General features: G+C 39.9%; 1 protein-coding gene across 1 annotated transcript in view; it reads left to right on the plus strand.

The window, feature by feature from the left end:
- The first annotated feature begins 441 nt into the window (after window positions 1-441).
- LOC109422027 (DDB1- and CUL4-associated factor 10 homolog) overlaps window positions 442-16,514 on the plus strand; it is a 99,038-nt gene continuing 82,965 nt past the window's right edge. The window contains exon 1 of the mRNA XM_029855901.2: window positions 442-974. Coding sequence (XP_029711761.1) covers window positions 790-974 — 185 coding nt within the window. The 5' untranslated portion in view covers window positions 442-789. The remainder of the gene's footprint in view (window positions 975-16,514) is intronic.

Consider the following 16,514-nt stretch of genomic DNA (forward strand, 5'->3'; position numbering starts at 1 on the left):
GGAATTCCTGTACGAGTTTCAATGGGAATTCTTCTAGAAGTTGTTAGAATTAGAAATTCCTAGACCAAACACAAGCTATGTTGCAAACAACAAGGCAATCCGCCAGAAGAAATACGATCACAGGATTGACTGATGGATCAAGAACAATAATGAAACCTCGTCATCCTGGATTCGGACTTCGTTATCCATATGGATGACTGGGCACAATATATGTTATGTGTTGCATGTTTGTGGTTAGTGCATTTATAATGTCCCATTTTACTTTTCGTATCCCACTAGTTTCAAAATGTGGGGCTCGATGCGGAAAATAAAATGCGCATTTGTAGGGTTATGTTAGCAGTTGTCTACATTGTGGTACCCATCGTGAGCACAATGCATTTGTAGTGTTCCGCAAAACTTGTTTTCCGTTACATTGGCGCCCAACGTGGGGCATTACGTATTTATCAGCGGGGTAGCGCGGACGTCAACCACGAATAGATGTGCCGTAGCCCACATGAATTTGACATGTTTGGGAAATTGACACTTTTGGGCACTCTGACAGATCTGGGAAGTGCACGACATCTGCACTTTGTGGTTGCTCGCTTGAGTGCGCTTCTCAGCTCACCGTCGTCTCAGCACTCCGCAGGAGTCGGGTGTTTGTGTTGTACCGCTACCGCAGTAGGTAGTTGTAAGCATCGGTGCTCCGGAGGACTTTCTCCCCGGTAGTCGCGTTGTGTGGTTTCGCGAGTGCATTTTCGCGTGTAAACAGCAAGCTCGCCGCCCGTAAACAGTCAACAACAATAAGCAGAAATGACACTGCACTCGTGGCTGCGGCGACGAGAAAGTGGCTTCCCGGTGCGGTTCGGCGATGCCGATGCGGTGCACCGGGCCATCTACTACTCACTGGAGCCGAAGAAAAGCTGGAACGATCCTCCGAATGCATGTAACAGCTGCGAGTACGGAGGGGCGTACAATCTGGAGTTTTCACCGGATGGGTAAGTTTCTAAGCAAATATGCAAAGGTACTCTGTCACTATGTTTTAATATCCAAACTGCAATTCCTTGACCTTAAATATGTTACATCCAATAGGTTATCGTTATGAATAAATAAAACAATTACAATTAAAATTTATGCTTCCTTGACCTAATTAAAAGTTTGTTACTATAGGCTAACGTTAAACTTCCTTGACCTGAAAAAAGAGTACTGCCTACAGGTTTACGTATTTATGTTCAATAAAAAATACAATTACAACTGAATAAATACAAATATTTGAAATTCAATTTATAAAAAAAAATGTTGATGTCTTTCGGATCAAAGTTTTTGACATTAACCTCCCATAGTTCCTAAAAAGAAAGTTACAAATAAGACTCTGGGGTCGTTTTTGACCCCAAATTTTGGACAGCTCACAAAAATCAGCGGCTTGTCCGATTTTGGATCTCTTTGGCTCAAATTAAATGGACACATGCCTAGTTTTGAAAACCATAGGAGAAACCCTTGGCTACTGGGGCCAGCGGGAGCCTGCTTCAACTCAAAAATGGCGCTTAAGAGACCCCAACGTTGGCAAGCTATAACTTTGCAACCAAACAAGTAATCGTTCAAAAATCGTTGGTAAGGTATTCACGCGGACTTTGATTATAGATAATGGGTGAATGATAATTAAAAAGGGGCCAAAATTGTCAATGTAACATATGTCATTCTGTAGAAATACGGCAAAATAGCATAAAATTATCAGTTCCAAGTGTACGATAGTATTCGAGAGATTCCTAAAAAAACCTGGGGATTTCAAAATTGAAACAGGTTATAACTCTGTGATAAACCACCACAATAGAGACATTTTTACCGGAGTCTCTTAGGAAATTCCAATTAAAAAGTTCCGCCAGGAATGGGAATTCTACTGGGAGTTCTTCTCGCAGTTTTAGCGGGAATTCTTTCGCATATTTCACCAGAAATTCTTGTAGCAGTTCCTCCGGAAACTCCTCTAAGGGTACCATTGAAAATTCCTCTAGAAGTTCCATCGTCTAGAAGTTTATCAGCGGGGTAGCGCGGACGTCAACCACGAATAGATGTGCCGTAGCCCACATGAATTTGACATGTTTGGGAAATTGACACTTTTGGGCACTCTGACAGATCTGGGAAGTGCACGACATCTGCGAATTAGTCATTACCATAAGTTATTACTTAAGTAAAACGTGTAAAACTAGCAAAAGGTTACGAAAATTTTGGCGTGCAATCGTTCGAAATTACACGACAACGCGAAGATAGCAAATAAATCAGTAAGAAATTGTGTAACGCATCAGTTTTCAGCACAAACAATTTTGAACGTGTTTTTGTTGTGAGCTACGGGGATTTTGTCTTTTGCTGGCCCCCTGGTATTTATAAGATTCCAATGTATTTATCTGTTACAATATTCTACCGAGAATTCCTCTAAGAGTTCCACCGTAAATTCCCTTTGCAGTTCATCCGCATTTTCTTTCTAGAATGGCAACGACAATTTCATTAGAAGTTCCACCCGAGTTGCACCGTTAATTCCCGCAGAAGTACCTGGAATTTCTCTAGGAGATCTACCGGAAATTAGTGTAGGAGTTCCACCGGAAACTTTTTTAAAAGTTTCACTTAGGAGTTCCAAGAGCGATTCCAAGCAACAGCATCAAAATTAAGGAAAATTTTTAATTCATGATTTTCTATTGAACTGAAACTTTGCACAGTTTTTCAGTTCCATCTAAATCGCCATTTTTCGATATCAAATTTTTATTTAGAGCCACGACTAACTTTTCAAAAGGGTGTATGTGAAAATGGTTCAAAAATATTCAAAAATATGCACAGCAAAAACGGATTGTTCGATTGTTATGAATTTTTCAGCAAAGTTAGATAGCTAAATGGTGATTTCTAAGAAAATATACACTGTGAAAAAAAATCTATTTTATCATTGAAAAACATCATTTTTGTCACAAAAACTCAAATATCTCAAAACCCTATCTTTTTACCAACTTGAATTTTTTAGGGAAAACGGTCCATTGTATTAGCAATCTACCATAAAAATTTGGTGATGGTAAACTAATAAACAAAAAAGTTATAACATTTCAAAAATTTCACAATTTTCACATTTGGTAAATATTTTTTTCTGTGTAAATTATTTCGGCCGGGAATCGCGATTTGATGCTGATTTTATTGTTCAGCAAAGTTAGATAACTAAATGGCGATTCCTAAGAAAATATACACTGTGAAAAAAATCTTTTTTAACATTAAAAAATATCATTTTTGTCACAAAAACTCAAATATCTCAAAACCCTATCTTTTTACCAACGTAATTTTTTAGAGAAAACGGTCCATTGTATTAGCAATCTACCATGAAAATAAACAAAAAAGTTATGACAATTCAAACATTTCACAATTTTCACATTTAGTAATAATTTTTTTTAGTGTAAATTATTTCGGCCGGAAATTGAAGTTTGATGCTGATTTTATTGTTAATGGCCTTGCGTGAGTAAAACAAGTTGTTTTTATTATATATTATATATACATATAATATAATATACTATGTACCGTAATGTTCCGATTTTATCACGCCCTCCGCGCATTAGTCGTTTATTCATTAATTTGCTGTTACATTTGAGGACAAGTGTTTTCCCTCTTCTTCAAGATGAATGTTGAAAGCGTGTTTTGCAACGTTAAAAATATTGAAATGGGTATAGATGTTGAAGAATATTACAGGGCATTTTTGAAAAGGGGCGTAATTAAATTGTTTAAACAGATGTCGCTGATGGCAATTTCTCAGTTGTTGTCGTTTTCGAACTTCCTGCGCCCTGCTTTACCGATGATATACAGATGGCTCGTTTGTCAAATTCTAGACGGCAGGACGTGCAAATGCGTAATTTTGTACACAATGTGGACATTTGGGCATAACCAGTCTCTTTCAGTTTATCTATGGTGCTTTCGGTGAGATTTCGTAACTCTTTTGAACATTTTTTTTCATCAAACGGTCTACAAGAGAGCGTTGAGTTGAAGACCTTTGAGAAAGCGACTGTTCATCTTGTTCGTTAGATTATAATAAACAAAATCACTTATTAATTTTAACTTACTTGTTTGGTGTTGGTGGCTGAAGAAAAAAAAATACTATACAATTTTTAATATTCATAGCGGTAGTATTTTTTTGTTTTTTTCGTGAGCATTGTCAGGTATGTATACAGACAAACAAACGTAACACTGGCGAAATTTTCATTGACCACGCCTTCAACGATCATTTTGAATCTTGGTTGGGGCTTTCATAACAAGAAGAGCGCCCATCGTTTTTCTTTGCGTTTGACGTTTCACACTAGCGCCTTCTGATGACGATATTGCACAACGCAGTGTTTCGTGAAACATTTCCACCAGGTGGTGATAGTGTGAACTGGGCGATGAATTTTCACTAAAATTGTTCTAGGCGTTTCGTCTGTTTGTCTGTGGTATGTACCTCTTATGCATTTGTTGTTGTTGAAATTACTCGCATTCTTCCGATCATAAAGTCTGTTCTCTACACACTTAATTTTGATTACCGCACGGTGTGTCTGGTATAAGAAATTTATTACAAAAAAATAGGCATCGCTAATTTTTACGTTACGTGAAAGTTGACGCTACTAGCTTTCATTCAAGCCCAACATCGAAATATTCCATCGGGGGAACTTTTTCATACAAAAATTGGGTATGTTTGTTAAGTGGAAATAGGGATTAATTTGGAACCGTTCATTTTGTATGGGGAAAAACAGTATTCTGAAAAAGTTGTTCGAGATCCCTCGGTGGATTTTTTTGAGGGACCGTGCAAATGAAAGCTGGAAGTCTCTATTTTTGAATAGCGAAAAATTTGGCGATGCCCAATTTTTTGTTATAAACCTTTCCCATACACACGCCGTGTACCGAGTTCGGTAATTTTTTGACGAGATTAAAACTGCTGAGCACCGAACTCGTTCAGCAAAAATGCATTGTTTTCCTTTTCCATACGATTTTGACAGTTGTTTTACTGAGCCTCAGTAAAATCGATTACCGAAACTACCGAGATCGTACTGCTGTTATAATCTCGTCAAAAAAGTACCGAACAGGCAATTCAGAAATAAGTGTGTAAGAGGGATTTTTTTGCGGATAAACTAGACGTATACGCGTATAAAAAAACTTTTATTATACAGCTTTTGTCTTAAAAATAAATTCAATTCCATTTTTCTTATAATCAACAGCTTTTCAACACTATCAAGGGATTTTTTCACCAGTCACGTACAATAAAAAGTATGACAATCTCAATATTTTTGATTACAACACTGGATCGCGTCTAAGTTTCAAATAGATACTATAGTAATTACGAATAATCAAACTAAAGTATCATGAAAACAACTTGTTTAATTCAGGCGGTAGCCTTTACAATAAAATCAGCATCAAAATATAATTCTCGAAATAATTTACACAGAAAAATTTTTTTTTTGTGTTACTAAATGTAAAAATTGTGAAATGTTTGAAATGTCATAACTTTTTTGTTTATCAGTTTACCATCACCAAAATTTTATGGTAGATAGCTGATATAATGGGCCATTTCCCCTAAAAAATTTAAGTTGGTAAAAAGATAGGGTTTTGAGATATTTGAGTTTTTGTGACAAATATCATATTTTTTCAAAGTAGAAAAAGAAATTTTTTACAGTGTATATTTTCTAAGGAATCATCATTTAGTTATCTAACTTTGCTGAAAAATTTATAACAATCGAACAATCCGTTTTTGCTGTACAGCTTTTAGAATATTTTAGAACTATTTTCGCATACACCCTTTTGAAAAGTTAGTCGTGAGTGAATATGAAGGTTTAATATCAAAAAATGGCGATTTATATGAAATTGAAAAACTGTGCAAAGTTTCAGATATTTTTGAAATGGTCGCTCAGGATCGACTGACATGACTCCGTGGAATTCCTCCCAATAGAAATTGCACAGAATATTGCTCTTCCTGGGAGATTCACTGGGACTTCTTCCAAGAGCTGCTTCAGGGGTACAATTGTAGGGAGTTCCGTCGGCAATTCCTCTAGAATTTACAGTAGGTAGACCCCGAGGAATTTCACCGGGAAATCCTCAAAAGTTCCACTAAAAATCTTCCAGAAGTCCCAGCACGAGTTTCCATGGATGCTCCACATGCAATCCCTTTTTTCTAGGATTTTCAACCCTCTAAGATTTCCTACAGAAAATCTTCAAGGAGCTTCACCGGGAAGTCCTGTAGAAGTTTCACGAGGCATTAAACCATTAATTCCTCTTAGAGCTCCACCGGAAATTATCTCTACTGTACAATTTTCTCAGGTTTCTACCAAGAATTTCTCTAGCAAAAATGTCTTCAGTAGATCTTAAAAAAATCTTTCAATTTCAGTTTCTCTCAGTAAATTTCTTCGGGCGATCGTCCGGAAATTTCTTCAAGAGTTCCTCCTGGATTTTTTCCATTAATTTTCCAGCAATTCCGAAGGAGATCGACCTACAATTTCTTCAATAGCTTCTCCGGTAAACTCTTGGAGGAATTCTCCGCGGAGATTTTGGATGATTTATCGATGAATCTCTCTAGGAGGGATTCCCGGTTTCAATCCAACGAAAATTCCCGAGCAAACTTCTGGAGAAATATTTGGTGAAATTCCTGGAGGAATTCTCAGTATAACTTTATTTTCTAAAGTACGGAATTAACCTATGATCACTTCTTTAATCACAAAACAACAAATCTAGCCTGACATGTGATAAGGGCCCATCACATTACGCTTCCTTACCTACTCCAGAAACCCATTTGGGGTTCCATAGTTCCTTTTGGGCCTAAATCGATGTAAAAGGGCTCAAGTTGGAGTTGGACTAGAACTCAAATTTACTTAGCCCTTTTAGCATGTTACATGTCAACTGCTAAATGTCTATTTATGTTGCAATAACACAATTTGGGTTTCTCTGGAGATCACTCAAATGGACCATAATGATCATTCATTCATTATTCTATACAAATTGCCGCAGCCATCACATATCAATAAGTTTATTTTTGTCGACAGCCTACTTACGTTGCAGAAAAAAAACATAAAGGTAACACAATTGAGGTTCTGCTATGGCTTGGAAAGATCGAGATCATCATTGATACATTTTTATACTAAAAGCATCACAGTGACGATAAATGACAAAAATTGAGCCGTCGAAAGCCTGTCCCAACTAACATGTTTGCTGTATAAGAGCTTAAGAGCACTTTCTTCCAAAAGCGTTTGCTTCATATGCTGTTATGCAGCTAGTTTTGTTTGTTGAGGTATGGTCGCGAGCTCTGTTTCAATCCGTACAAGCACTTCCGAAGGTGGCATACCAATGGACCACTGAAGCTAACTTTTCTGACTGTTGCCGTACCAAAACAAAGGAGCTACCGTATATGGGCATGAAAGATGAGCCTTTCAGCTTAAAGAGTTCAGATTCCAAGAAATCGAAGTTTGCAAATTTTGCGAAAAGCACGATGCAATGATAAATTCAAAATAGCGGCTCAATCCAAAACAAAATAATCGCCAGAACTTTTTCAACTTCAAATGAAGGTCGACCCAAAAATCATACACAAATAACCTATAGGTATTTCTCATAAAATAATGATTTTAAATCTGGCTCAAATTATACTATAGTGGTCCCCGCAGGGTCCACTTCCACTAGGTTTAAAAAAAAAAAAAAAAGGTTTCAGCGAGAATTACCCGTTATTCATGTTTTTGCTTCGAAGTCTGGGTTTATCAGTCAAATTGAAGACATATATTACCCTGCTGATCGTTACAACTCATGGTAACGCAAAGATTATAATTCCGATCTGCATCTGCTCCTTCCTACCATGACCACTTCCAACATCAAACCCAATATGCATTACGTTCTAAATACAGTAATCGATATCCATTACCTCTTGCATCGCTTGCTCACACGATAGCCCGGGCCACTTCCTCGAACATCTGCCGAATTTATAAACACCCGCAATGCTGCACCACCGGTTGAAGGTGTCAAATTGCAGTTGATTTGGTATTGACTATGCACATTTGGGTTATTCACCTAGGAACGTACAAAATGGTTAATGATGATGATGTCATGTTTTAGTTTTCACAATCAGATTGCTTGCTTAGAAACGAGGTATAATGTATAAGTAAGAAGTTACTAGAACTAACAAATGAAAATTGTTACGATGTTGATGTGGTCATTCTATGATTACACATTGAAAACTGGGTAATGAAGCCAGGACCTATTTGGCTGTGTCGTTCTGTGGCGCTCAGAATCACCATTCATAATCCGCTCGCTTGAGCAAAGCAACCGGTTAATAGTGGATTGAGCAATTCACATACCTACCTGCGCAGACATCGACCGGCTAGTTATCAATTCGGCAATTGTTTCGTGGATGTATTTAGCAATATAAATGAAAAAAAAATGGAGGAAAACGGAGGATGGTAAGGTATTGGACCGGGAAGTGTTGTTGCGTGTGTGGTGAGGTGAAAGAAGCGACGAACGAGCTGCTATGGATTGTCTTAGAATAAATCGTGGATTATCGCTGCTGACCGTGGTACGATGTCAGTCGCTGAAAGAGACTGGTTTAATGTGGATTTTGCCTCCTGGTGCAATAACATTTCAAGGTCGGTGAAGCGCGGGATCAATCAGAGGTTTTCGTCACAATTTGCGGGTAGTTCTAAATTACTGATTTAAGCTGACAAAGTAAAAAAGTTGTAGAATACAGATATGATGTAGAACGTAGTGAACTATAATGTTACAGATATCATATTTGAGATATGATGTAGAACGTAGTGAACTACTACTCAATCATCATCGCACAGCTCAAAAAATCTGCATATTTCAATGATCATAACTTGAAATTTGTTGCTGTTCTTTTTTGTGCTGTGATTGTTAAGAGTTTAATCTTGTCTTATTTGGGAAGTGGCTACGACTAGGATAGCTCAGATCAATCATCAGCATAAAAGAACAGCAACGATCAATCTTTCAGACTTATGCAAAATGGTACAGCCCAAGTGACATTAGTCCAAGAACTTTACTTTCGCAAGGGGAATTTCTATCTAGGAAAGCTTGTGAACCCGTTTTTTTGCTACGTTCAATTTGCTACGTTCAAATGGCAAACTCGCGTGTCATGCCTCGAGCCTGTGTGCTTGTCAACAACACAATCGTTGCTACACTAGTCTCTGAATTAACCACCAGAGATGTTTGTGCTGTCACAATTAAGTATCCGAAAACATCAACAGAAAATACGTCCATTGTTCGATTTATTTACCGCATGATGAATCATTCCCTGCGGAGTTATCGCATCCTGCACTTCAAAAGGTTATCCGCTAATTGTTGGCAGTGATACTAATGCTTACCATATCATCTGAAGCAGCTAAGACATTATCTTGAGAGGCTTCAGTTTTATGGAGTACTTAAGTAGTGCAGATCCAACAACACCACAAGGCACCGAATACGCTAGCAAGAGGCGACTCTCCCCCGGATGAGCTGCAGTGAAACCTTTGATCCAATCCTTACCCTGTCCATCCCTCAAAATGTGACCTTCTAACCTCGAGCTGCCACGAGTACCCTGGCTTCCACCCATTACTAACAGATATCATGAAAAAGTTATTACCCTGTATAATGTTTACTATTAAGTTCAAAAAAAGAACTTCGGCTCCGCAAAGCGTTATACGCGATTGAGCCCCAAATAAATGAACTGGATGAAAAAAATGTAGCGCAGATCATGGATTTCTCAACATAGGCAACCGCTCAACCTTCATGGTATCTGCTAGAGAGGAAGTGTTAGACATAACACTTTGCTCTAGTAGAATTAGTCACTAGCTGACCAATTGGCATGTGTCAGATAAAGAATCTTTATCTGACCATCGCTAAATCTTTGTTGAACATGTAAATGCTACTTCGCAAACTTTGCGTTTCAGGAATTACCGAGCAACCAACCCGGATCTCTTTACTGATCTGGTTGCGGTCAAATTTCATGGACACTCATTGGCTCTCCAAGTGATTTAGATGATGCCGGCCGTTGATACTACAACGATCTTCATCATGGATGCTTTTGAAGAAGCGTATCCTCCACGGTCTGTGAAGACCACAAAAGGAACCCCTTGATGGAACTCTGATCTGGTCAAGCTCAGAAAACAATGTAGAAAGAGTTGGAACAGACGACGTTCGGCTGGTTTGAAGGCTTTCAAGTTGGCTCGCAAGGCCTACAAAAAAGCTCTCCGGTGTGCTAAACGATCCGGCTGGAAAAAAGCTTTGTACAAATGTTTCCAGTTTTAGTGAAGTCAGTCGGTTAAATAAAATCTTTGCGAAATCTGAGGATTTCCATGTGAACAAACTTCGTTTGCTAAATGGCGATTACACTTCATCTGATGAGGAAGTTTACGAATGCTTATTCAGCACACACTTCTCCGGATGTGTGGATATTACATCTTCGGATGGACCTGATGTATTTTCTTGCAGTTATGATTATCGTGCCTCTGGGCCGGCCTTCTGATTATCTGGCTTCAGCGCGGAGTATTGTAACTATAGAATCGATTGAATGAGAACTTAATAGCTTTGCTCCTTTCAAATCTCCTGGAGCAGATGGGATTTATTCTGTTTTGCTTCAGAAAGGATTTGATTATTTCAAACATGTTTTGAAAAAAAAATTGTCTGCGATTGTGCTACAGGGTATATTGAAAGTGGGTCGTGCGTCGTATAAAGGACCAAAGAGTTTTAGACCCATCAGTTTAACCTCTTTTCTTCTGATATGCTTAGAACGCATTGTCGATCATCATATCCGTGATGTTCATCTGGCCAACGTGCCTCTTCATGATGTCAACCAACATGCCTACCAATCTTGTAAGTCCACTGTGTCTGTGACTCTTTTATATAAGGTTGTTTACGATATCGACAAGGCATTTGCTCGAAAGCAATCCTGCTTGGGTGCTTTCTTAGATATCGAGGGTGCCTTTGCCAATGTGCCTTTCGATGCCATATTGGAAGCAGCATGGGTTCATGGTATATCTCCAATGATTTCCAATTGGATGCACCAAATGCTCAAAATTCGACATCTCTTCTAAACATTGCGTCAGGCAGCGATTAGGAGCTTGAGTGTTTGTGAATGCCCCCAAGGGGGAGCTTGTCACAGGTTTTGTGGAATCTCGTAGCAGATACGCTTCGTATTAATATGAGTAAGAATGTAAGAATCATAGCTTGAAATTGAACCTTCAATCAATCACGTAAGTCCAAGAACAATACATACAAGGCACAGAGCACATATCTCTTGCCTCAATTTTTATAGGTCATGCTGACTAGCTCATTTTTATGACTGCCCCAAGATTGAAGCACACAGGTTCTTTGAAGTATTCTCTTTTCTGGAACAGGCCCTCTTCTTTTGTAGTCAGGATAAACCAGGCCAAGAGGGAATAACATAAAAACATTGGCGTCTTCTTGGGTCTTCTTTAAGCTTCGGGATGGGTTGCTGGGGCCAAATTTTGCAATCTCACCATGATCATATGAATTTCTCTTTCAGGAAAAAACAGAGTTTCTTTCCTCACTATCGTTGCCATCTCTCATATCCACTAGTTAAACTGCATATTCGCATGATGTTGTTGATTCGTCGCGGTTGTTGTTGGAATCGCTGATCGCCGAAGAATTATTGACCCATGCATACCTAGTAAAATCCGACGGCCTTGTTTGAACTTGAACTTGAACGATCATTTCTTCCGAAGGCATACCGGACCGGTCACCGTAAGTCCGGTGCAATGGTAATTGCCTTAAGTACTCACTCACCGCCAAACCGTATAAGCATGCATTTTTAGTAATTATGTACCCTAGCTCGTAGTATTAGGTACCTCTAGGCTAGACGACGATAGTAAAAACAGCCAAACGTTGTGGTGTGCTGCAAATGATCTAACCGACCTACACGACGTCGTCGCACCAACAAACCAAGCAGAACGAAAACCTCTTCTAACATTTTTTTTGCACTTGTCCACCTCTACCCCAGTGGTGATCAACGACAAACGCCGACCGAGTGTGGATAGCGCAGGCGTGTGTGGCGTGTGATTCATTGATCAACGAAAGGGATCTTGACTTGTAACTTGTAAGGCAAGAAGTATCTCGCAACTCGTTCAACCTTATGCATTAGGATTAGGTAGTACCTAGTCGTTGCGCGGGGTGACGCGACTCCGTGTCGCGATAGAAGTTTATCTTCAACTTGAACTTCAACTCACGAACGAACGTGTCGAGTCGATCGCAATCGCTCGAAATTGGTTTCAAGATCGACCGGTACCGGGGATCGGAGATCGGACCTGTCTGTAATGTGCCTCGGGTGGTGTAAGGAATGCACCGAGATACGAGACAAACATTCATTGGTGCAGGGGAGGGGTATGGATAAGGGTGATGTATTTTTGGTTGCACGAACCAACTAAACTAAAATATTCAGATATTAAAATGTTTGCCGAAGCAGTGTTGTTTTTCTTGATCAAATTTCTCTAGGACCAGAACCTTCATGGTCTTTTTCATTCATCATAAGTTGTGCGTGAAGACAAATGTATGCATTAACGATTCGAGTTGTTTGCAGTGTCAATGTTTCGAGGTATGATACGTGCAACCTGCAATGCAATATGATCATCTCGTATGGAAGTGTTATGGTGTGAATATGGGTGGCGATTGAAGGCTTACCAGTATGGGATTTTGCTACTGAAGGACATGTGTGGTACAACTGAATGCAGTTCCATCGGATATCGTTGATATGGATTCTTTTTCGATTTCACCTTCGCTTTCGCGCGGAAAATTCGTATTCACCTGGACCTGGTCAAATCTCTGCCGTCTTGTTGCAATGCTATTTTTCTGCATATGTGCCAAAATTTCAACAAATCGTTTGAGCAGCGACATTTTCCTGGGATTCGGAAGCAATCAATAATGCTTCCAGTTTATAAGAAAAGTAATAACCATGTTAATAACTAAAGAGACCTAACGGATTACTGAGAAAGATTACAAGTGGTAGTCGAAATACGCGTATCTGTCAAAGGATAAGCAAAAGAGGGCCGAATTAAATGGTACAAGACTTATTACACTCACTGTAACGGGCGCACGACCGTTTAAAGTCCGCGGGATTCGCGCGGTGATCTCGGGGACCAATCGTGTCCAGTCACAATACTTACTGCGTACCGGCGGTGTTGTAAACGCTAAGACCTGTGCCCTTGCTCTCGCCTTCAGACTGGCAGGCTAGATTATCTAGTACCTGGCGGTGGAAGGTTAGGCGATAGGCGCGTGTCTTCACGAATAACGCCTCGTTTCGTCGAAATGACACGCCACTAGGTGGGTGATCAGCAATCGAAGGGAACGACACGGTATTCACTGCGCTTAGGAAAGTTAGTCTGTAGAGGATTCGTCCCTTTCACCTCGCCTTCAGACGGGCAGGCTAGAATATCTAGTACCTGACGGTGGAAGGTCCGGGGATCGGCACGGTGTCCTTACGAGTAACGTCTCGTTTCGTCGAAATGACACGCCACTAGGTGGGTGATCCACAATCGAAGGAAGCGACACGGTATTTGTTCTGCTTGAGGAGTTGGTCCGAAGAGGACTCGCACCCTCCGTCCTCGCCTTCAGACTGGCAGGCTAGACTACCTAGTACCTGACGGTGGAAGGTTCGGGCGGCCGGTACACTGTCCTTACGAATAGCGTTTCGTTTCGTCGAAATGACACTCCACTAGGTGGGTGATCCACAATCGAAGGAAACGGCACGATGTTCGAGTTACTCGGGAACTAGGGATTCTTTCAAAATGACCTCGCCGGTAGAGATGTAGGACGTAAGTGTCTTGTATTTTCCAAACGGGTGGCTTATATAGCCGAATTTTCACTACAGTTATGCTTATTCCTGAAAACTTAGGGAGATTTCATTTCAGATTGTGAGTAATGAACTCCCGCTTAATTCTATCATTTATTTCTAATGTGAAAAGGATAAGGAATTTTTATTTAGTTTATTTGGGCTGGTCCCGTTTGTTTCCCTATCCTGTTCCAAATTGTACTGCTTAGCTTATTGGTGCGTATGCTGAAGTGCATACGCGTCTCGTGTGTGGCTTCAATCAATTTTGGTTTTTATTACTTGGTTTATCTTGGCTGTGACGGATATGACGTTCTAAATACATGGATAGGGGATTTCTTTTCTAGTCTGTCGGCTTGCATAACGATGCATTCAATAAGGGGGTGCGGTCGCCCTTGCATTCTATCGGGACGGGTTTGTTCGCATTTGTGCGTGAGTCAAATTGATCCCTACCCTGCATCTATACGGAGATAGAATCTCTTCGGCTCGGTGCGTTCGCTCGGAATGGGTGCATTTGAGCTTTTACGACCTTTTATCTTTCTATGCTTTCTCTTATGGAGACTGTGATAGTGGTACCATTCTTTTCTAATTTGCGTGGTGCGATTGCGAGTACCTACCATGGAGGGTGTTCTGTTTGCTTTTCGTAGTAGGGTGGTAATCAAATTACAATGCTATGTCTTAACTGCTCGCTGGTCTCCTGGCTTTGAATAAGTCGGTGACCTCTTTGGCAATTTTCTAATTCTTGCTGCAAACTGAGTTCCGATCTCTATTGCAATTCGATCGTCGTGATCTTACACCGCCCTTCGTAAAATCTAGTTTTACAAAATAAGTGGTCGCGACGATTATGTCACATTATAAATTTTATGTTATTTAATATATTGCGATAATTGTCGTAAGTTTTTGTAAGTATTTATGTCCGGGTTGAGAATACATGGTTTTATCTAGAATATATTGTGTAGATCAAATATGTTGCATGAATATTTTCACTCTTTTTTTTTTTTTTTAACACGATGCCTTATATTTTATTAGTTTTTGTTTTTTGTTTAGTTTCGTTGACTCTTTCAATCTTAATTAGTAGGAAGTTGATTAGTAAAATGTATGAATTAATTTGCCTATATTGACGTTTTAAACTCTATGACCTACAACATTGTTTGGCCTGGGGTGAATGCAGCCTGCGAATCGGTGGTGTGAATCGCCTTCTAGATGTATTTCTTGCCCATCGTTCGAGTGCGTACCAAGGGTAATGCGTTCTGCGGCTTCGTCCTTTTCCTGGTACTGCTTCATCACATTTCGATGCGTTAGTAGGTTCGTTAAAGAATCCCAAAAGGATGCTAACAGCTGCCATCCAAGGCCATAGATATCGTAGAGAATCCTTCCGTGTATCAAGGTATCGATGGTGAATTTTACTAGACGGGCCAGCATGTAGATTCCTATTGCTGTTGACGTTACGTTTCCTAGCCAGGTCGACCATGAGATGAGTTTGGACCAATATTTGTTGAATGCATTGTCGATGATTTTCTCGGATATCAGAGCGTCGAATGAGAATCCTTGTAGGTTAGGGTGCCGTCCGGACATTGCTTTATGTAGTACCGAAGATGCGATTTTCCTGTCTCCTTGCTCATACACCATATTCTTCATCTTTTCAAGGCTGTCTGCATCGTATACGCCGCTTTGCATTAAGCTTGGGAGCGATGTATATGTCCAACTTGTTATTACGTCTGTGGTCAATCTTATTGGCGGCGTTGTTTCCCTTAGTCTTTGATCCGTCGTAAACCATCGTCCTCCTATGGTGAATTTAGCCGGGAGCAGTGGTGTACAGTCTATTTCTGTTCCTCTCAATTGCAATATACGGGTAACCGGAGCCATGAACATCGAATGATTATTATATTTTACCGGTATCTCTTGATAGCAATCCTCCTTGCTTTCGTACGTAACGTAGACTGGTTTGCATTCGATGATGTAGAGTACCTCGGCTGCCACGATTGCTGTATATCCAGGACGTTTGACAATGTTCGAGACGAATTCGCTAGGATTCACGCGAGCAAGTGTGAGTTTGGTTTCCATTAGTGCTTTATCTATCTTGCACATTTCCGTCATTACACACGTGTAAACTTCGTTTAACTTTTGTCCCAGGTAGTTCTCTACCAGCGTGATTTTTGAGTTAAAATATGTGAAAAGATCGTGATTTTTTGCATGACTTACTTGGTGTGTAAATGGTGACTTGTATCCGTTAGATTCCAAGATGAATATTCTGGGGTGGTCGGTTATATATCCGTCGAAACCACATATTTGTGTCTTTTCTCTTGCTCTTATTGAAAACATGTGCGTATCAGATATCAGTGTGTATATAGCTTTCGATCGTAGCTTTATGTCGTCATGATCGAAGGTTTTGTTTACCGTTCCTTGATAAATGACTTCGAATTCTGTTTCTTCGCATTGTCTTCTGAGGTTGACTTCCCATGTCATGTAGCCAAATTCTGAATCTAAGCACCATCCCGTCGAGTAGGTGCATATAATTCCGTTCCTTAATATGACTTGGTCGTTCTCGATGTCCGCTGTTGCGATGTAATCATACATGCTGATTTCATACTCATAAAATACAAGCGCTCCTTCCCAAGTGTAATCAGCCGTTCTGTAGACACCTCCGTTGCAGGAGGTTCCTTTGAGGCTTCCGACGATTAGAGTTTCTCCTCTCGTTGTACTGTTTCTTCGAAGCTCTCTTATTTTATGTCCCTCCGCTAAG

This window comes from Aedes albopictus, chromosome 1 (genome assembly GCF_035046485.1).
Source record: "Aedes albopictus strain Foshan chromosome 1, AalbF5, whole genome shotgun sequence".
Classification (NCBI taxonomy): Eukaryota; Metazoa; Arthropoda; class Insecta; order Diptera; family Culicidae; genus Aedes; species Aedes albopictus.